At 39.0% G+C, this 22,103-nt stretch overlaps 1 protein-coding gene across 3 annotated transcripts in view; it reads left to right on the top strand.

Moving 5' to 3' along the window:
- Nucleotides 1–22,103, top strand: part of SH3RF2 (SH3 domain containing ring finger 2) — a 72,714-nt gene continuing 50,611 nt past the window's right edge. For 2 of the 3 annotated variants that reach the window (XM_025165541.2, XM_015887767.3), the window contains exons 1-2: nt 1–120; nt 1,183–1,708. In XM_025165541.2, coding sequence (XP_025021309.1) covers nt 1,328–1,708 — 381 coding nt within the window. In that variant the 5' untranslated portion in view covers nt 1–120; nt 1,183–1,327. Of the gene's footprint in view, nt 121–179; nt 265–1,182; nt 1,709–22,103 lie in introns of those variants that run through there. The other variant, XM_025165540.2, reaches the window with a different exon arrangement.

Below are 22,103 nucleotides of genomic sequence, written 5' to 3'. Positions count from 1 at the left end.
CCTAGTTAAAGTTTTCAATGCAGCTGCAATTTGGAGAGAGAGAGAGAGAGAGAGAGAAGGAAGCTGTGGAGCTGTCGTTGCGTGAGCCGAACTCATTTTAAAGGGGGTCACAAATGCAAGGTCAGTAACACGCACTGAAATTAGGAGCCAGTTCTAATTTTTTTTCTTTTTCTCCACAGCTTCTTCCTTCAGCACTCAGCGAGAAAGCTCAGCTCCTGAAGCGTATAGCCCTTCCTTGTTAGTCTGAGTCACCAAGAGAGCAAGGTTGGATTGTTCAATTTTAGAAATGGAAAGGAAGTGTCTCAGAAATGGCAACACTTGAAACATTTGATCAGGCTCGATAGACTAAAATTAATCTTTGTTAACAGACAGTTTTTTGGTGTGAGATGGCACGGGGCTCATTTTTGCAGGCCAGGACTTGAAATTAGGCTTAAATATCGGTTTCGCTTTGGCTTGGCGTACCGTTGGGAAAGGTGTTGAACAGGTTGGGTAACTTTACTGCTGTGGGTGGAATAATGATTTTCCCCCTTTTCAGGGCTGGCATTGGATTGCCAGCTGTGTTAAAGACAAGGCAAGCTGTTTGCCAGTCTACTAAAATCAAGCACAGGTGGCTTTATTTCCAGGTATGCCAAAACAGCGTCTTTTGTCAAAGTGACTTGCCTAGGAGACAATTGGGGAAATGTAGAAATATGTTTTAAGATAAGGTGGTTAACTCTAGAAGAAGAAAGGGGAGGGGAGAATGTTGTCAGCCATGTGTCTCAGTAGAATTCCTTCTGTCTGTATGTGATCTGATCGTTTGGTGACATAGTTCTTTTTATGTGGCATTATTTGAAGATGGATGGATCATCTTCCAATACATCCAAGAAGAGGTGTGTTGTCCTACTGTGATCAACTCAATTTGAATCAAAGGAATGATCTCATTCCCTTTTATTCAATGGCTGCCTGAAGCAACAAATGGATCTTGGGTCTCTCTTGATCCCAGTTGGCCATTGGGTATAATTCTGTTTCTCTAATACTTATTCAGATGTGAATAATGTCAAACCTAAATTCAGAGCAGGGGAGAGAATATACCATGCAAACTGTCTAGTGAAGGATTTCTTGAAATGTTGATGGCATGCATTTCATAATAATGAAATATATAGGTTCTATGATTTCTCTTTTTCTGTTGTTTTCTTTATACAGTACAGTAGTTCTTAAAGTTTAAAATTACCAGTACACTCCATGGGACATTCCTGAACAACCAACACCTTTCTTCCAAATAGCAACATGTGGATTTTTCTAAATCTACCTGAGGCTGGAGTTTTTAATTGAGTAGAGCATCAACAACATGGACAGTGTAGCTTTATTCAACATGCTAGAGTGTCCAGTGTGCCTGGAAAAGCTGGATATTTCAGCCAAGGTGCTTCCATGCCAGCACACATTCTGTAAGCCTTGTCTCCAGAGAATTTTGAAATCGCACAAGGAGCTGAGATGTCCTGAATGTCGAACTCTTGTTCTCAGCAATATTGAAGAACTGCCTTCCAACCTGTTTTTGATACGCTTATTGGATGGAATCCAGTTTGGACCAAACATGATGAAGTTTGGCTCACTCCAAAGATCCTCAACCTCCTCTGCTCCTGCTTCCATCAGGAATATGGGGGGAGGGCCAAAAAACATAGAACTCAATCAACATCGGATAACTTCCAGTCCCAGGATTCCTTTGGAAGAGGTAAGCAAGGTCATTTCTTTCATCACTACCTGTATTAGGAAGACTTTTTAGTTACTTTTTCATTTTTAAGGGGTAGATGAATTCAGCTAATTATAAAGCTGGCTGACTTCTCTCCAAGGTCCCTACCAGTGTTAACTGGATTTATACAACAACTCTTACTTTCATTTTAAATGTATTCCATCTGGAACCATTCCTAGCCAGAAATCTGACTCTTGAATTCTCAGAGGTTTGCCATCTCCAGCTGAGCCCAAAATTGAGCTGAGACTTTTCAGGTAACGTCATAGCATGACTCTTTCCAGCTTTAGATTCAATCAGGAAATGGATAATTTTTATATATGTATGGAAAAGCAGAACTATTTTCACACCTGTCAAGAACTGAGAAAGGTTAGATGTTCACAAAACCTTTTTGTAAAGTAATACTCCGTCCTGTGCCATTACAAAAGCAGTTTTTTTTAAAAAAAACTGTTTTTTGATCTTTTGAAGGTGTGACAGGATCAGAATATGGATAAAAAGTAGGTCACATGTGTCCTGGACTCATCACTTTTCTGGTAATTCCAGTCCTCCTTAAATTTAAGGGCCTCACGTACACAAAGAGAGACAGCTCATTGAAGGGTTCACAAAGACACACACACAATGATTGACTTCACACATATGTGAAGGTAACTGGCAGAGACAGCTTTCGGTTCATGTAATTAAGAACTGTTTTTCTTAATTATAACTGCATGCTTTTTAAACAATTTTGCAAGAGTATGAATTTGGAGGCAGGTCTCTGCAGTTTGCTTTTTCTTATGTAAGTGCTTTCCTATTTAGTATTGGAACCTCGAAGGTCTTGATTACCCTCTGACAATGGCCATTTAGGACCACAGACATCTTAAGGAAATCTCAAAACAATTTTATTAAGAAAGAAGGCAGGTTAACCCAGCTTTATTTCTTCATTCTCTGTATTGGACTGCCTAGGATTCCCAAAACATGTGGAGGCTGGTATGTCAGGGAAGGCAAGGTTAGGATGTTAACCCAGGTAAATAATGAGCAAATCATCATGGGTGGAACCAACAGGGTGCCTTTACCCAGACTTGCCCAGCTTGAAGTTATCTGTAACCTAAATAGTTTCCTAATTATCCATCAGTCCAGCTTTATTCTCCTTATCTCATTCATGTTGCAAATAAATCTGCATAATCTGCCATGCAATTCTTATTCACAAAAAGTGGCTTTGAAAACCTGATACTCCTGTACAATTGTGTAGCTCAGGGTTGAACTGTGGAGTCCTTGGGGTTCTCTGAGCTTGGTTCTTTTCTTGAAAACATTTCATTACCTGGCTAGGTAACATCTTCAGTGCTAAAATGGAGAGCAAACCCCAACCCATTTTAGCACTGAAGATGTTACCTAGCCAGGTAATGAAACGTTTGTAAGAAAAGAACCAAGCTCAGAGAACCCCAAGGATTCCGTTCCTGTACAATTGTCCTTGAATAAACGCAAGTATTTGAAGGACTGGACTAGCACTTTTTTTTTTAATACAAATCAATAAATCTAATCCACAGTGAACTAGGGTACAGAATCTGGCTTAACAGCTGCAGCCCTCCTGAAGCCCTGAAGTGGGTCAGATGATGTAAAAGAGTCATACGAAAGCTTTGCCTCCTCTAAAACCATCTCTACCCCCAGATGTCACATAGTTTTCATAGAAGCAGCTTCAAGAACATAGGAATGCTTTGAAGTGATTTTTATTTATTTTTATTTATTTATTTATTGTATATATAGATTCCTCCCTGGGAGCATGTGCTTGAAAACGCTCCCAGCTTGAGGTGCCTTCAAAGGCCACATTGCTGAAAACTGGCTTTTCCTGTCCTTTGCAACAGCGAAGTAGCAGACAAAATCTGGGGAAGCTTTATTTCAAGGCGTCACCGCTGCCATGAAGAAGCTACAACTCCCTAGAGAAAGGATAGGAGGTAGAGTTTCACTGAAGTGATAAAATGCTTCCTGAAGTCCCACAGTCCAGATGGATTGGATGCCAGAGATTCCTCAGTTCTGTCGTCCATCCTGCTTTAGTTTAACATACAAGTAGCTCGAATGGCTAAACAATGATAGCATCTGACTAGCAGGAAATATAGTTTTCTTCTTCAACTCAGTTCTGAGGTCAACCATTTTTTAATTTGAGAGGACTTGGGACTTCTAAGATTATATTACCCTGGCAGTAGCATCTAGCCTAGAAATGAAATAATATGATGATGATGATGGTGATGAAGGCTAAAACAGAGGTGGACAACATTTTGCAGCAACAACAACAACAAATCTCTCTGGGCTAGAGAGCTGATAGCATCATGACATCACTGGATTGAGTGGAGCCAATGTTTGGGGTTTATTTACCAGATTTGAGGAGGTGTAAGAATGAAGTAGGGGCCTGAAGCCTTGCACACTTGAAACATTCATTGTGCCTCTTAGAACCCTTTCTCTGGAAGAGAAAAATTAGGGAGTGAAGGAGGAAATTAGCATCTTAAATTTCTGCAAGGCTTAATATATCACTTTTCCCTTAAACTACCAAAATCGACCCACCCCACTAAGTGAAAATATCAATTCTGCCCACTGGGGGTGCTCTTAGAGTTGTAGGTGGCTCACCCTGGCTAAAGTTAGCAATGATGGATTAATCTTGAATGCATATCCCTAAAGAGCAAAGTTGACTTGATGATCTGAATAGGCAAACTGCTCATTGGAAATTCTAGCTTCTTATAGCGCTGTGTTAAGATAGAAATCTTATGTGTGCTTACTCAGCAGTAAATCCCACTGTGTTCAATGGCAAATATGCCTCGGGGGAGTAAATTGCACTGAAGCCCTATTATATGGTTTTGTTTGTTTAGCCTATTTTTAATATCTGTATAGAATTTCTGTTAATAGTATGCAATTATAACTACATAAAATAATGCACTGTTCAGCTATCAAAATTAAGGACTTTTTAAACTCAGAGGGGCCTAGGAAACAGGATTATAAAGCCCTCTGCCTGTTTCTTCCCTAGTGAGCATGAATACTGAACATGGCAGGGGAAAGACCTTACTGGAGATTCTCCAGAAGAAATAAAAATAAAATGCACACATATCTTACAGATGATTTGTTTTAATCTTGTTTTGTGATAACGAGTAGTTGCAGATACATAAGATTTGGTGAATGAACTCTTTAACTTTATGCAAGAGAGCAGTGAGATTTATAAATTGTCTTGATCAGATTATGAATTTGAGACATGAACTGTTAGTAATAATGTAATGCATTTTGATTGGTCTCTATTGCTTATCTTGCTGTAGCTGGCATGCGGAGCCAGCTACAGCAACATGGACTTTGGTCCAAAGAATGCTTAGCTATTTCAATGATTTAATTTGTTCTAGTTGTATTTTTCCAATGAGAGATGGAGAGAACACCTCCTCTCCTCTGGTGTCCACATAACTTACTTGGTTTTGTTGGGTGGGGATAAGCCATTTGCTGCTCTGCATTAGACAGCCGTGTGTCCTAGACTGAATTTAATCTATTAAAAGGCTCACATTACTGCAGAATCTGAGCAGTGTGCTAGCTGCATCCAAGGTTAGCTCACTATGGGAAAACGCACATCAGTATAATCTACAGTGAAAAAACAGTAGCCCTTCAGTAGTGCCAACCAATCAAAGACAATGTGAATGCTAGAAATTATGTGGATGGTCATCCAACACATCTGAAGACCACCCAGTTGAAGGAGGTTAGAACACAGTAGAAGTATGTTCCACCATCCTGCCCATTTCAGCTGTTCTGTTGATGTAGCCAATAGGGTTATGCAAAGCTTTGGAGGGGTGCCTCAAACCAAAGCAGCCTCATTGATTCATGGCTCTCAAGGGCTTGGCCAGTAATTCGAGAAGCTAGGAGGCAATTAGAAGTCAAATAAGAAGCCTGAGAATCTCTCTTAGCTGCTGGAACAGCCAGAAAAGGCATCAAAGCAAAGCAGTCTTCTTCACTGTGGCAGATGGCATCACCTAAGTGACATGAAGTGACCCACTGAGGCAAAGCATGGCTGCCTTCACAAGCCTAGTAGCTGAGATGTACCGTTGCAGTATACTTTTTCTATTGATGGATATCCGGCATTCTAGCCATCTAGTCAACTTTCAGATGAATGCCATGCCCACCCAACTGCTTTAATTCAAGTACATTTCTGCACTGTAAGTGACCAAACTCAGATCAGGAAAGGACAAAAATTGCCCTGAGCATAAAATCTGCCCCAATAGACCACCCCATCTGAAGGGCAATACTTCACATGAAGCATCATTTCCTTACCACAGGTTCATCCTTTTAGCTCTAGAGATAACTAGCTTTAACTGTTCTTTATCAGTAAGTTTGCACTGCAAACAGATGTGTTTGTAAAAACGTCTAGCTAGCCTCTTCCCAACATGTTTATCTTGCCACTACTGTCTGTGGTCTTGCAGGGAGACCCAGAGGCTATAGAACCTTCTGATCAGTTAGAACACTGAGTGCTCGCTCAGCTTTCTATGTAGTTTAAGCCACTAGCCAAAATGTTTTGGTGAAAGAGAGCATCATCAGCCAATCCACAGCTGTTCTACAGTATGTCTCAAGTGAACTCAAGCTGCTAATTAAAGGTACCTGTGGATGGATGAAGAAATATGTCAGGAAAAGAAGCCACCAGTTGGAAAGGAGAAGAATGAGGCAGAAGGACAACTCGTACCAGAAAATTTAGCACTAGGAAAAAAACTGGTTTCATTGCCTGCAGGTCAACCTGTGCCCAAATGCAGCCTCACCCTATGGCACTAGCTCAGGACCAAGACCTACCAATCATGTTGCCATAGGGTTGTGCTCATGCAAACATTTTAGTTACCTAATCCACAACTGTCCTCTCCTGTAATAACTTTGAGTGACTTCAAATTGTCTGGATTATCTTATAATACTGTTCATTATAATAACAGCATCCCAAACATGAGAGACTTCAAAATTCCATTCAAGGCTGTTGGGCTTTTTCAGTTGGCAATTAAACCACATCAAACACCATGTGAGTCTTTAGTATTGTTATCTCGGCCAGTGGAAAGGAATGTTGCAAAACAATGATTTGCAGTTTGTGCTCATCATGTCGGTCTCATGGGGTAAACCAGATAGGAATCACAACCAGATGAGCTAATTCTACTTTTTAATTATGCTATATTGATAGACTTTTGCAAATCTGAAAGTACAATTCTCTCCCCCCACCATCTCCTTTACAGCCCAAGAAACTAGGGAGGATTTCTTCTGAGCCTCTTGCCCTGCCCACTATCCAGCTGTGGGCTATGCCCTCTCTTATCTGACAGTTCTCTAGGCAGCATCTCTTGGCCCATTCTCCCAAGGTCTTTCCCACATCCATTACACATCAGGACCTCTGTAGTCATTCCCGTACTATGTATTCTCCTATTGTTCTGGTAAGGCCCTTGCCTTGAAGGGACGTAATAACAAAATAAGGGTTAATATTTAAACATTGCAAAAATTTAAAAACCACATAAAAATACCCTGCAGTAGTGAGAAAGACAATAATTTAAAACATTGTCTTTTGTAGTGTCAACATTCAGTCTGTTTCAATGAACTAATGTCCCCCCACCCCCCAAAAAATAATCTTAAAATATGAAAAAACATTTGCCTTCCCATGACAGCCTGTTGCCTTTCTTGTCTTGGCTAAAAAAATCTCTGCTTGGTGCAAATCTGCATACATGGTTTCTCTTGTCATTTACTAACCATGTATTTAAGAGCTCTTAAAGAACATCTTTGCTCAGCTCTGCCCTGCTATTTCCTTGCCTTGCCAGCCTTCAAACTGCAAGGAAGCAGCCTCAATCCAACTCAGCTTCCATCCTGTCAATTCCAAGTTACATTTTATACAGCAGTCTTTTGGCACCATGTAGACAATATGCTTTCCTGCTTGCATCCAACGGTTCTTTCCCAAAGCTCAGCAGGCAGCTTGCTTGCGAGCTAGATCTACAAGAATCGTTTTGCTTAAAGTGACATCAAGGAACTTGACCTCTTTGCAGGTATGGCGATAGGGTGAACCTGAGCACCACATGGTTGCTATCAAATTCAATCCAGACATTCATGTTACATCAAGAAGCAGCTATCTGGGGAGAGCAAAGCTCACTCCTGTTTTATTTCCTGCAAAGAAAGTGCATCTCTCAGGATAAATGAAAGGCTAGAGACAGATGCCACAAAGAGGTCTGATTCTTAGATGTAGATATTCCCGTTCCTATAGCACGCTGCCATTTAGGTCCAGCTAAATTTACTGAAATGAATTCAACAAAGTAAGAGCTTAAGGATACAAATAAACCCATGATTTAGTGTGTTCTTCCAGTGAAGAATATAGGAAGGCACTTTTCATTTTGCTTTCTAAAATCTGCTGAAAGCTGAAATTTAGAAGAGGGGTTCTGCTAAGAAATAAGGAGTGACAATAAAGGCTGCTTGTATATTAACATTTATATTTTATTGCTGGATCAAAAACAGCAACAAGTCTAGTAGCTGGGTTATTTTTCCTCCTAGCTACCTCAAATGTCCACCTCCCATTCCCCCACATATTTGGTATTGCTGCCTCACCATCTTTCCTTTTACCTGCTGTTTCTTTCTTTTTTCTTGGATTAGTGACATATAGGATCCCAGCCAATCAGTGGCCATACTGAAAGAAGATGACGTCATATCTTATGGTTACATCAGAAGGGGACAGCTGCAGTTCAGAGACTTTATCCTGCCTCTAGCCCTATTTGCATGAGCCTCAAAGCACTCAGAAACTGCAGCACCGCTGCAGGATGCAATAATAACGTGAGGCAAGAGAATGAAGTTGACAGCACCAGCAAGTTAAAAGAAAGCATAGCAAGTGTAAATGGCTAGGACCACATTTTTTTAAAAAAATCTACAAAACTATCAAATGGGAAGGGTTCATTCAACCATGGAGAAAATGTTTGTTAAAGGCCTTTGAGCGGAGTGGATTTATTCCTAAAGCAGGATGAGAGTGATGGTGTTTGCATTCTGTAGGTACATAACCTGAATTTATTCAAAGAAAGATTGAGTAGGGTGGCTAGTTATCTAGAAGATAATGGTAACATTCAAAACCATTTTGATAGGTTTACTTTTTATTTATCATTTACTTGCTTATATATCCTACCCTTTTTCCAAATGGACTCATGGTGGTATACAACACAAAAAAAAATAAATGTGACAGTAATCTAGAAATAATAATGATCTTTTAAACCATCAAACTTTATCACAAATTACAGAACCGTAACAAAAAAGAATAGGTGCATTGATAACAGGTCTTAAATAAGTGCTTTCTGAACAGCTCAGTTTTTAAGGCTTTTCTAAAGGTCATCAGGAATGGAGCCAGTCAGATTTCTGGAGGGAGGCTATTCTGTTGGGCAGGTATCATCATTGAAAAGCAAGAGTTTGCCTTTATTCTATACTGGTCAGAATCCACCTTGAGGACTTCTGGGTACCATACTTCAAGAAAGAAGGGAGCTTCAGGGAGATTCACATTCTAACCATCTGAACTTTCCTCCTTTGTCAGTTAAGGAAATGGTGTCCTCACCACGAGGAAGTAAGTAAGAAAGTCTCCACCTTAGGAACTTGGGCGATAAACTGAACTCTAAAGTGAAAATAGTCCAATTGCTGAGATTTCTGTAACTTTATCCTATCCTCTTTCAATCAATCTTGTGAAGGGAGAATCCAGCATTTTTCTGGAAGTGGGGCAACAAAGAACTTGGCAGGCAACAAGGATGACCAGGGGACCAGAAACTAAGGGCTAAGAAGAGAGATTGAATGTGTGTGAAGGGAAGGGAATGGAAGGGAAGGGGAGTCACACCCGACTTTATGACTTTTTTTGCCGTGGTCATTAAGCAAATCATGTGGTTGTTAAGCGAATCCAGCTTCCCCCATTGACTTTGCTTGTCAGAATCCCCCCGGAAGGTTGCAAATGGCAATCACGTGACCCTGGGATGTTGCAACCGTTGTAAATACATGCCAGTTGCCAAGCGCCCGAATTTTGATCACGTATCTGCGGGGACGCTGCGATGGTCATAAGTGCGAGGACAAGTAAGTCACTTTTTTCAGCACTGTTGTAACTTTGAACTGTCGTTAAATGAATGGTCATAAGTTGAGGACTACCTGTAAATACAGTAAATCATGTATGTGATTTACACAAAATGTGGCACAAAAAGCTGTTGATGGTGATAGTTGAGAGAAAGAAAAAGTGATGGGATTTTCCTTCCATAGGAAAGCATATTGCAATCCTGTTCAAACTTTTTCAGAAAGTTTCCTGGGATATTCAATACTCTGATCATTACCCCACATCATAGGTCTGCATCCATTTCTAAATAGTGCATCCATTTCTAAATAGTGATTCTTTAATAAATGGGTGGTGTGCTGTTCAGTTGTGAGAAGAGGAGGAATTTGGGCACATACAAAAACAGGGCCATCATCAGTCCCTGACCCCCTTGTAAAAAAATAAGCTTCATAAAGATTAAGCCTTTCCCTTTCATCCAAGTAAATAGTAGACAACTCCATTTATCTAACCAAAATTAATAAAAGGCTTAGAAAGAACATAATACAAGGGAGTATTCATAATTTAAAAAATGATGCTTTCAATCACCTAAGTGAACTCACAGATGGAGGCTTAACATTACTTAAAGCTTCTCTTCCCAACTATGATTGATTGATTGATTGATTGATCTAAATTTGCTTCTATACATGCAGATTAGCATATGCTGCTTTTTTTTTTTTTTTTTTAACAAACCTATATCCTTTTTTAAGTGTCTGAGATTCGTCAGATTCTGAGGTGGAAACTTTAGGGGAGAAGCTAAACCCTGAAGAATTACAACTCTAGAAGTCTACACTTAAATTAGTTTGATAATGTTGCTGTAAAAGTTGGAACATGTTGATATCTGAATAAGCATCACCATCCTGAACACTAACTAGTTATCTCTTAAGGCTGGAGACTTTGAATTCTGCTTGGAAACAAATTAAGGCTTGTAGTATTACTTTGCCCTAGTTCTGGAGTCAGGATGAATGATGAACTCTGCAGAATTTTGTGGGAAGCCCAGACATGCCTGAGCATAGGGATTAACACCAGGATTAACACCAGACAAACAATCAAACAGTAAATAATATCTTAATCAAGGAACTACCAACTCAGACAATCAACCAGTAAACAACAGCCTAATCTAGAAACTACCAGAGGAAAAAACAATTCCCCCACCAACACTGACAAGGCAAGCTACTTTATAAAAATAAACTCCACTCCTTTCAAGCACTGAAGATGTTACCTAGATGGGTAACGAAACGTCTGCAAGAAAACAACCAAGCTCAGAGAACCCCAACAACTCCACAGAGCTACAAAATACAATCTGGTCATCAGAGAGTATGCCTTTCGTAGAAAAAGTATAAAGGAAGATGCTTGCCAGGAAGCTTCAGGAGTCCCACCCCACCCTTCATCAAAGTAATATTCCAGAAATCCTAACTTCCTACTAAGCAATACAGCATAGACATGAGTCACCTAAGAATCTAATTATGCTACTCCTGTAGCAGGCTAGATATCATTTAGGTAAGGACACGCAGACAACCATCCAAATCTTCATTCTGCCTTTGTGAAAATTGCTAGCGATCTCTACCTCCCTCTCCAAATTTTCCAGAGAATGTCACTTCTTATGCATTTTCATCCTTATTGTAATCACATGAAAGCTACCATCAGTTGGACATTTCTGTACCAAAGTCCTTTGGCATTCTCAGTAAGCCAAAGGATAATGTAAATTGTCTGAGAGAAACCACTAGTATGCTTATCTATTGCTTTTGTTGTTTCATATGGGCATGCAAGACAACAGCTGGAAAGAGAGCAAAAGAAAGGTATTCTCTCTAGTATAAGCATCCATTGAATAATGGTGCCTTCCAAATTATTCTCTTCTTCCCTTTTCTGTTTGATTATAGGACCCAGTAGTTGTTTTCATGTAATCCATCTGACATAAGAGATGCATGAGCATAGCACATGAAGCAATGTTATACCTGTTGTCCTTGCCTCCCTTTTCATGTTGAGCAGAACATCTGACAAAACCTTCATAGGAACTTTGGAAGTTGCTTTATACCAAGTCTACCGTTGAGCTATTTAGTGTCAGTCTCCTGGCAAGAATTCACTAGGGTTTCATATAGGACAAGGCCATCATGAGAGACTTCAGATCTTTTCTATGCAAATAAATGTACTATCACTGAGTGACCACTACTCTATAGGGTTTTTTGGTTTTGTTTTTTTGTGAAAGACAGTTTTTACCATAAATTAAAAATTTGATACTCCCATACAACTTAGACTCATGTTTGCTTATGAATCTTCAGAAATCAGGAGAAGGGGCAAACCTATATGATTCTGTTCCAAAACCACTTCATACAGTGGTCTCTACATGTTTTCCGAACAGGGATAGAACAAGAAATCCAGGGACGGTGCCCCAATATCTTTGGCTTAATCTTGGTTTTATTGACCAGACCTTCCAGACAAGTACCATTTTCACCATTATTAACTTCCTCATGTTCATTCTTCTGTGTTGCAGAAGAACAAAAGGACATACTAAATAAACACTTCTACTATTGCAAAATGTATCTGCATGACCAGAATGGTACATTTAATTCAACAAATATTTGCCTTAGCTTCAGTATCAGCTTGGTTGATTTGCACTGAGTTGGTATGCAAGTTATTCTCTCTGCTATCTTCTTAGTGGGTTGTCACTGTATATTGCGATTAGGAAGGAATTTAGTGCAGTGAGGATGTACAAACGCTTGACTAAGATAACATTGTGAACTGTGCACTATATATCATTTAGCCATCATATTTATTGTACAACCAAAGGCAGAAGCTGGGATGGTGTTGGGTGATTCCTCTTATGCCCAGATGACGTAAAGAGTATGCTTGAACTCTAAATAACATAAGTGCAAGAACCAACCTTATTCTAAATTGGCAAATGCTTGAACCCTCAGATTCAAGTAGTTACATGAGAGGTCTCACCTGCTTTGAAATTCCCTTTAAAAAAAGAGTCACCTAATTTAAATTCAATTGCTGCTATGCACTAAAATTGTCCAAAAGGCAAACTCTAAGAACTCGGTTGGTTGGTATGGAACATGGTACTTCTCTAACACAGCACTGGGGAAAAACCTCTTCTTTTCTATATCACATCATATGATAAGACCATGATCTATATAAATCATATATTTCTAGATGACTTCTCAGCATTTCCAGTGGTAGCAAACTGACTGATAGATGCTTGATGTTTTTTTCAATATGCTTCCAAGCTGGTTTTACTTCATGCCAGAGTTCATTCTTGGCATTATAGGACAACTTGATCGACCAGCACACATACTCCAACCATCCTATCAATAAAGAAAGAATTGAATAAATTATTTCCAAGTCCCCTCTTGCAGCCTGGCTCATCCTATCTTTGCTGCTTGGGACCAACCCATTTTTTCTGTACATGGACTCTTTCTCAATGTGGGCAATCTTTACACGTGTGGATGTCAAGTCTTAGAATTCCCCAAGCAACATGACCATTGCTGAGAATTGTGGGAGTTGCTCCAGGCATCTGCAGAAAGTTTAGGTTGGGGAAGACTGGTATGGTGGGAGACATGGGAGAGTATTTGGAGTTCCTTGAAAGGAGGGCAGGAGAACCAAGTACAGAAACTTTATGGAGTGTGATCATCTGTGGCTTTCAAAGCCAGTAAAATGTGCAGGTTGGTGGTAAAACTGGGGCTTGGTCCTGAGTTGTTTACCATTCTTCAGTCAACCTTCCAAAAAGTCATTTGTAATCTGGATACAGGAGAAAGATATGGGAGGGCTACTTGGCAGCAGCTTTGACCACCAGCATGCACTTAAGAACTTGCATCCTCGACTGAAATGACTGAGTGAATTAATTACATTTATAATATAGGAAAATACAAAAGGAGACCAAATGAAATGGTGAAGTACAGAAAAAAAGGAAGAGATTAAAACCATCTCAAAAGCAGCTTTTGAGTGCTTTTAAACCTCTCTGGAGCGCTGGTGGGCAAAACAAAGCGTTGACTTGCAAAACACAAAAGTGTTTAACTGGTTACTAAGGTAAATGACTCAGGCAGAAAAAAAATCATAAATGGAAGAGGAGTAGCAGATGTATTTATTAAGTTAATCACACTGCTTAGCAATGACTGCCAAGAAAGTAACCGTCTTCTACCTAATACTTAAATGTACAACCTTTTTTTCAAGCCAGGAGCTGCATGTGGCCTTCGAGAAGCTGCATTTCAGAAAGTGGGCAGGGCTAGAGTAGGATAATCTGTTTTTCATTTCCTTTAGTAGTTAATTTGATTCCTCCCTTATGTAGTTGACACTTGTCTGCCTTCTAGCACATAGTAATATTTGTTTGCAAATTGATATTCTGACAAATTGACTATGTTCATGCTATGCATTTCCAGCAGGTGTCCAATGCTAAAATGTATTACTCTTCAGTAGCAATCTCCGGAGGGGTTTTAAAGAGCTCTGTGTAGTTCTGGGGCTTTTGTCCAGGGTTGAACTGTCCCATCTGATGTAGCAGCTAAATCATAGGATGATTAAGCTGAAGGTTACCTCAGAAGTCATCTAGCCTGTTCCTGCTCAGGGCAGAATCTGCTAAAGCATTTCAGACAGATGAATATTCAGGTTCTGTTTGAAGACTTCCAGTGAAGAGGAATTTAACTTCATAAGGTAGCCACCTAAAGTTACTTCAATAATTGCAGTGGCATACCAATTGATTGATTGATTGATTGATTGATTGATTGATTGATTGATTGATTGATTTTGGTTAAATGTACCACTAAAATGTTTATATTCTCCAGATCAGTCTGGGCTGATACTAACTATACCATGATTCCTTTTTTTCTGTATTTTTTTAAGCAAACGTTTTATGATTAGTGGTGATTGACCAGGGATGTGTGTGACTAGTGATATTAATTTTAATTTTAAAATCTATCATCCCTTTCCCCAACAGAATGTTTCTCCTTCCCATGTTGGTAGCACCAGGGCAGCAAAATCATGTAGTCATGTCAACGCAATCATGTAACTGAGCTACAAATGGGAAAACTTGTACATGCTGTCTCAGTATGTCCTCTTTACATCTGGGCTGGCAAACCTTTTTGGATTTGTCTGGGTTTTTGATCAGATGTGGACGGGAAAAGCATTTATGAAGTACAGGATGACAATGAGATTTAACAGAAGACAGATGTTAGCAGATGTGGCACTGACAGTGGGAGTGCATAAACCCTTAATTAAGTGCACATTCTAAAATTAGCTATCTGCCACACTGACGCATTTTGTGTGGCTACTCTGGCAGAGACATTTGTGTGCAAATAATCAACACTGACTTTGGGAGAACAAGAATAGTGAGCTCCTATTTGAAAGACTTCAGATCCAGTGCTTTCATATTTAACTCCCTAGGCATCTGCCAAGTTGAGAGGGAGAGTAATGATGTCACACATGGCATGATATCATGACACAACTGACAGAAATTGCATCATTTGCATAATTAGTGTGATGTCTTGCCATGTGTGACCTCATGGCTTTTACAACCTGCCTACATTCATTCTGTTTGTACGACCTGCCTACATTCACTCTGTTTGCTGTACATTTGCTTTATTAAATGGTTCTTTCCAGGAAAGGCCCATCCTTGACATTCATTTGTTTTGTTTGGCTTTCAGTATGCATCCCTGGTCCGTGGGAACTCAGGAAATTCCACTGGGTGCTGGACTCGTCATCCAGAGAATTGGAGGGAGGGGGGCAGGTTGGCCTGCTATGTTTACCTTGCTTTTTACGGCTACCTTTTTTTCATTCTGCTTCTTTCCTTGTAAATTGCCCTAATGCAATGGCCTGACCCTGAGAATTGCTGTACGTAATTCCCCAGAGGGAAAGGAACTCCATGTCCTTTGAGAGCTGCATGAATTCAAATGTCCCCAACAGGACATACCTATGCTGTAAATCAGCTGATTGTAAACATATTCATGCCAATGCATCTATGCATTTAGAACATCATGCATAAAAGCATTCTAATACATGCCACATCAGCAAGAAAGTGCATCTGAAGGAATTCTTCAGTGCCATCACCTCTTCAACCATGATGTTATAAATTATATCAATCATTTAGAATTAAACTGCTGAGAAGTGGGATCCGGGAATAACATATTTCACTGTAGAGTGAATCATGTTATTTAACTCCCTAGGCATCTGCCTCCTTTCCCCTACTTCTCAGGATCCATTTTAATCATTATAAGTGATTTATACATGAGTGCTTTATGTGTTTATCTTCAAATAACTTTATTAGATTTTAAGATAAAGAGATAAAAACTAACAAGAATTAATAATTGAGATAGAAAGTAGAGAAGAGAAAAAGGTAAAGAATGGAAAAGTCAAAAGTGCAGAAAGAAAAAGAAATACAAAAGAAAAATGACTTCTGACTTTCCTTTACAACAGATATAAGTATAAATTTGCTTTAAGCTCTTACTCAAAGTTTACGACATAACTTTCATTTTTCTATTGTCTACTATTTCTAATCATTAAATCCATATATCATGATTTCATTTTTTTTTTTTGAAATCTGAGTGCTTTATGGACAGAAGAGCAAGTTAAATATATGGGGAAAAGAAGAGAAATAAATATATGCCCAGAGTAAAACCCAATCCCAAGGGGTCAGTGGGTGATTCGATTTTGATTATATGAGCACATCTCTCAGAACAAAAGGAGGTGTACAAAAATTTTAAAAAGAACACAAAATATAACTGATGGCATCAAAAGCAACATAACCGAAGTCAGCTAACAGTTAAAAGCTTGATGAAAAAAGGTGGATTCTTGCCCTTTTCTTAAATACTGGGACAGTGGGTCAAAATAACCTCCCCAGGAAAGGACTCCATAACCTGGGAGCTACATAGGAGAAGGCCCTCTCCTGTGTACCAGACAGCTGAGCTTCTGGTGACAGGGGCACCTTCACAAGAGTCTCTCCTGCTGTTTCAGAGCAGGAAGTCAGTCCCCTAGATAGTCAGGCCCAACACCAGTTAGGGCTTTAAAAGTCCATACCAAGAATGTGAATTAAGACATTCCCAAACTATGGAGCTGATCTTTCTGTGGAGTGCAACTCTGCCAGAATAGGGTCCATCTCAATCTTCAAATCCATTTTTTTCCATACCAATAGCACCTTGAATTTTCTGGATTTAATGCCAACTTGTTCTCCCTTATTCAGCTCATTGTCAAGATTAGGCAACCATAAACCACATTAGGAGTTAATATAATGGCCTAATTCACACAACGTGCTAAGATAGTGGCTGGGTTCCCATAACACACTGAACCTTAAACATCTAATCCATTTTAGCCTAGTCTAGTGTTTTGTGCAAATGCATCCCAGTTTGCAAACCACAATCTGCTTTAAACATTGTTCAGCAATCCATAGTGATCTTCAAAGCTTACAGTAAGACAAAGCCCTCATTTAGAAATCACAAATAGCTACGTTCACATACTGTACTAAATCAAAGGGGGATTGGAATAGATGACCTCAAAAGATCCCTTCCGACTGTGATTCTGTGGGTTACTGTTTTGTGTGGACTAAGCCTAATGTTACAGACTTTGCAGTAACTTAGTCCTGCCAGCCTTGCTGTACAAACATGTGCAATCTTTCTTCTAGACAGATTTATTCAACATGGCACTCTAAAGGCATTCTGGGTTTCAACACTGTTCACTCTGTAACCTGGGGAACAAGGGGACTTGAAATCCTAAAAGGGAAGGTTAGTGGGAAATATGCCTGTTTAACCCAGGAAGCACCAATCTTGGAATACTTACCATACCTTTCCCACATGAGAATGTTGATCATGTCTCTTTGAAAGAAATCCATAGAACTCCTATTACTAGAATGGATCATTCCCTATTGTCTACAATTCTCTGTGCATGTTGAAGGTGTTAAAAAACACTAAAAATAGCTGGGGCACCATGTGAAGACACATATGCAGGAAGTGGAATTATTTTCAGCTGCTCCCTGGGAATGATTCTGAAGAAACTATGACTGACTTGAATTCTCAGAATATAATGATAGGAAGAAATTGAACATTTTTGACAGTATTGTTCTACGTGACAAGACTGAAGTTACCTCAACTGTTAAAAAGCAAAGGAACAATTCAAATTATAATGAAGTTGCACAAAGTGACACAATTCCTCCACATAAGAAAATGGAGGCGTTTTGGAATTTAATCACACAAACTGTAAATAGCAAAGTCTGCTTTCTCTGTGAAAGTGTAATCCATGCAGAAGTTCCCAGAAATAGCCTGTTGGAGAAAAAAACAGCACCCATGGACAGATTAGATGATAAAGAAATCCTCTAGCCTAGCATGAGGCAACTACCAGCCTTCTCTTTATTTTGATATATTGAAGGAATCTTTGCGATTATTTTTCTCCACAGTGTGCCATACAGTCGCATCACAGCTGTCCTCTCTAATTTCTTCTTTAGGGGACTCTGCCAAATGAGTTCCCAAGACTCTCAAGGCAGAAGCTTCAGACAGCACAGTGAAGCAAAGTTGGCTTTTAAAAGAGGGTTGAAAGCATTCAATCATACATATTTCAGACCACATGCAATTATTTCAAGAAGCATGAAATGATCTCTAATGGTGAGATTCAATCGTGTTTTGCTTTTCTAGAAAAGTTTTTACCAGAACCTTGTTTCCTGTCTTACCAGAGGATGTGCATAGCAGCTGCCCCCTACCCTTTATGATAGGTGGGATTTATGAGACCTGAGGAAAGTAGCAGAGAGTGAAGGAATTTGTTTAAGTTCAGATTTATATAAAAAAGTGTATTTTGTATTTTAACCTTTGTTAGCACAGTACTTAACAATATGGCAGTGTAGAAAAGATGGTTCAAGTCATAAGCATCTGCAGAGGATCTAAGGGAAGGACAAGTGACATCATATTGATTGCAGTATCATCATACAAATGATACAAATACCGCATATCTGATAGTATTTCGGATGTCATATGTTTTGATTTTGCATCAGGCAGTTGACAGCTTGTAACATGCACACTTCAGCATAGTCATGATTTACTAGCATTTAACAGTGTGAGCTTACATGTTTGTTGTTAGAATTTAGGTTCCAGTCAGTTAAGTTGAACTGCTTCAAATGTGAGTAAGACTTAAGTTTGAATTTTTTGGCAAATTTTGAATGTGTGTGAAATTTCATTCAGCTGTAACCACAAAACTGAACACTACTTGGTATAATCTATTTAAGACAATTAATGCCAGCCATTACTGCAAAGCTTGCAAACATGGGAAACATGATGTGAAAAACTGTAGTCACTAACAAGATATGAGAGAATGCTGCATGTAAAAATATGCTAATAATAGGGATCTGCATGCTTCAAACATTATTTGGAACAGATGCTCCTGAACACATTGGAATGGAAACTGACACATCACCTCTTTAAAGCGATGCATCTCTCTTCAGGCTTCCTTTAGGAACTTGAAAACCAATGCAGGTGCTTTAATGAGTCATCTCCTTAAAGCACCCATGTTTGTTTTCAGGCTTGCAAGGAAGCCTGAAAAAGCCACACTTCTTTAAGGAAGTGATGTGTTTTCCTTCCCATGCATTCTAAAGCACTCCTTTCAACTTATTTTCAAAATGTGCACAGTCCTATTTAATATTACATGCCCATGGCAGATCCCTTCCCCCCATCCCGAGAAACCTACAGGCCTTTCAATATATCTAAATGAAGACCTCCTGTTTAGAATGGTCTCCACTGGTATGCATTCCCTAGCCTTCCCCAACTGCACATATATGTTGGAACTGCAGTTTCCAGGATTTTTAGACAACATTGTCAATGTCTGGGAATTCTGGGTGTTCCAGTCTTAGCAGGTCTGGAGGATGCCAAGTTGGAGCCTATGAAGTCTGATACTTGATCAGCAAGGGAGCCATAGTGGATTATGTCACTTCTCAAATTACCAGAATGTTTCATGCTGTCTAAGACTGAAAAGCATACAGTTGAATAAACTGTGTGTATGTGTATGCATGTGTATGTGTGTGGTTTGAGGGTTGGAGCAATAAAAAATAGCATTTTCTCTAACAAAAGCAAGTAGATGAAACATTCTGTAAATACTTGCTTTAGCACTTCCCATTTCTTAGGAAAGTGGTGAGTTCACAAGTTAGATCCAAAGTAGGTCCAACTTTTCTATCAACTTTTGTCTGAAAACAGATCCATATAATTAGTTTGGGAGAGACCCTCAGTGAGACCTAAGCAAGCATTAAAATACTTTCTTCTTCTCACTTACTGACTGCTGAACTCTCCCCAGCTCAATTTGGAATTGGATCAGTGGTTATGAGTGCCACTGGAGAAATTAAGGAAAAGATCAACTACGTTTGAGAGTTGTCTAATGACTTATAGTTGTTTCTACACTATAAGCACAAGCAAAGCGATCAAAAAGACTGAATATTAATAGGATAAACTTCCATGAACTTTCAGTAACAGAGCTTAAACTAAAGTGTGCTGGCCAGGGCACAATGAAATATTCACCAACGTAGTTGCTTGTTCCAGAGGTCAATAATTTGAATCACTGGAATTTGCAGAAAAGTCAACCTTATCTGGCTCCAAGGTTATCTATCTATCTATCTATCTATCTATCTATCTATCTATCTATCTATCTATCTATCTATCTATCCATCCATCCATCCATCCATCCATCCATCCATCCATCCATCCATCCATCCATCATCAATATTATGATGTGATTCCACTTTTCATTTTTCTGGGTGTTTTTTGTTCATGAGGCTACTTGTATGCCTGTTTTCAGTGAACAAAACTGGGGACAAATTGCTCAGTGTAAAGCCTCTATAAATTACTCACACTTCTAAAAAAAGTGGGAGAAATCAATTTAAGTCAGCAACCAGACTTTTGTGGCTGCTGCTTGCAGTATCTAGTCTTCTAGTCTTCAGAGTTGGGATAACTAGATTCAAGGTAAACTAATTTACATTTTGAGCAACATGAATAATTTCATAGCAAAGAAACTCTCCACTAAATAAAGTAGACATAATGAAATGGGTAAATATTTATTCTAAATCCATTAATTGTGACTTTGGTAGCATCACTGAAATCATAAAGATAGCACTATCATTTATCTCTTATTTCCACAAGTAGTTTTAATTCATAGTTTCTCTCAGTAGAGTTCCTCCTTCTTGAATGGCTTTGCTCAAGTACCTCTCAGGTTTTGTCTGAATGTTACTATCATAAAAGCAAGATTTATGCAAAACTACTGTATGGGAGATTGCTTCATCATTCTTTCCAAATAAGCAAACCTCTTTATTGGAATGGAATATGATAAATAGATTTCCTTTGATGTGTAGGTGTAAAAAGGTGTGAAATGCAATGTACTATTGATACAGCCCATGTTTGCTCAGCAGTTTTTGATGCCATTGTTTTAATGCCATTTATTTCCAAGCAAGTTTAGGATTGCAGCCTAATCAAATATTATCTGCATACCATTGGTTCTCATCATTGCACCATGAGAATTTATACTTGAGCAAGTGCTTTTAATCTGGTCTACAGTATCACAGGTATGACCTTCAAGAAACATCTCTGCCTGAAAGACTTCTTAGAGGATAAGATACAAAGGATGGTAGGATTTTTTATCCTTGGTTTACCAGGAACTATTAGATCAAAGAGCTTCACTTCTTACTCTTTTAGCATGCACTTAAAATGTTTAAGTCAGAATGCAACACTTGTAGAAGGACCCAAGTTTCTTCTACATGGTATATGTAAGTGACCTTTTTAGTGTGTCAGTAGATGACTAATCCAGATATCCATATTTAGGAGATGTTCAAATATGAAACAATTGAAGAATAAGTATTACATGATGAATTGGGAAAAAGGAAAAGGAGTGAATGAGGAAAACTACCTAAGAATTAAGATTAAATTGCAAGAAAGACTACCAAATGAAGAGGGGGGAAAGTTGCATTATGTTATATAATGAATGTGATGCCTACAAAATAAAATGAGCAAGCACTCAAAAGCCAGTCAATTTAATTAATACCTATAGGTACTTCATTGCATTGAAAATGAAAGATTTCCTAAATTACAGTGCTTCGTGGGTAGGAAACCTCAGGGATAGGGCCATGGAAAGGTAGAGAGGCTTGTAGTATATTATGCTTAGTAAGAGACACTCAGATTAGGTCAGCCAGGGGCAAGGCATGTTGACAGTTTAAAACTGAAGCGAGATGGAGATGAACAAAGCAAAACAGAATAAGGAAAAGTAGTCACTTTAGTCTTAATTCCCAAAGCAAACCATCACATGTAGACTCTTTTTTCCCCTGAATCTACCACATATGGTGTTAACAGGAAAACCAGATATCTCTCTCTACTTCTCATCTTCAAGAACTGATTGGTAGCT

This window comes from Python bivittatus, unplaced genomic scaffold (assembly GCF_059951505.1).
Source record: "Python bivittatus isolate LINGU-HERP-01145 unplaced genomic scaffold, Pbiv_v1 ctg000080_np1212, whole genome shotgun sequence".
NCBI lineage: Eukaryota > Metazoa > Chordata > Lepidosauria > Squamata > Pythonidae > Python > Python bivittatus.
Note: the sequence above shows the minus strand (reverse complement) of the source record. Positions and strands in the feature narration are given on the sequence as shown.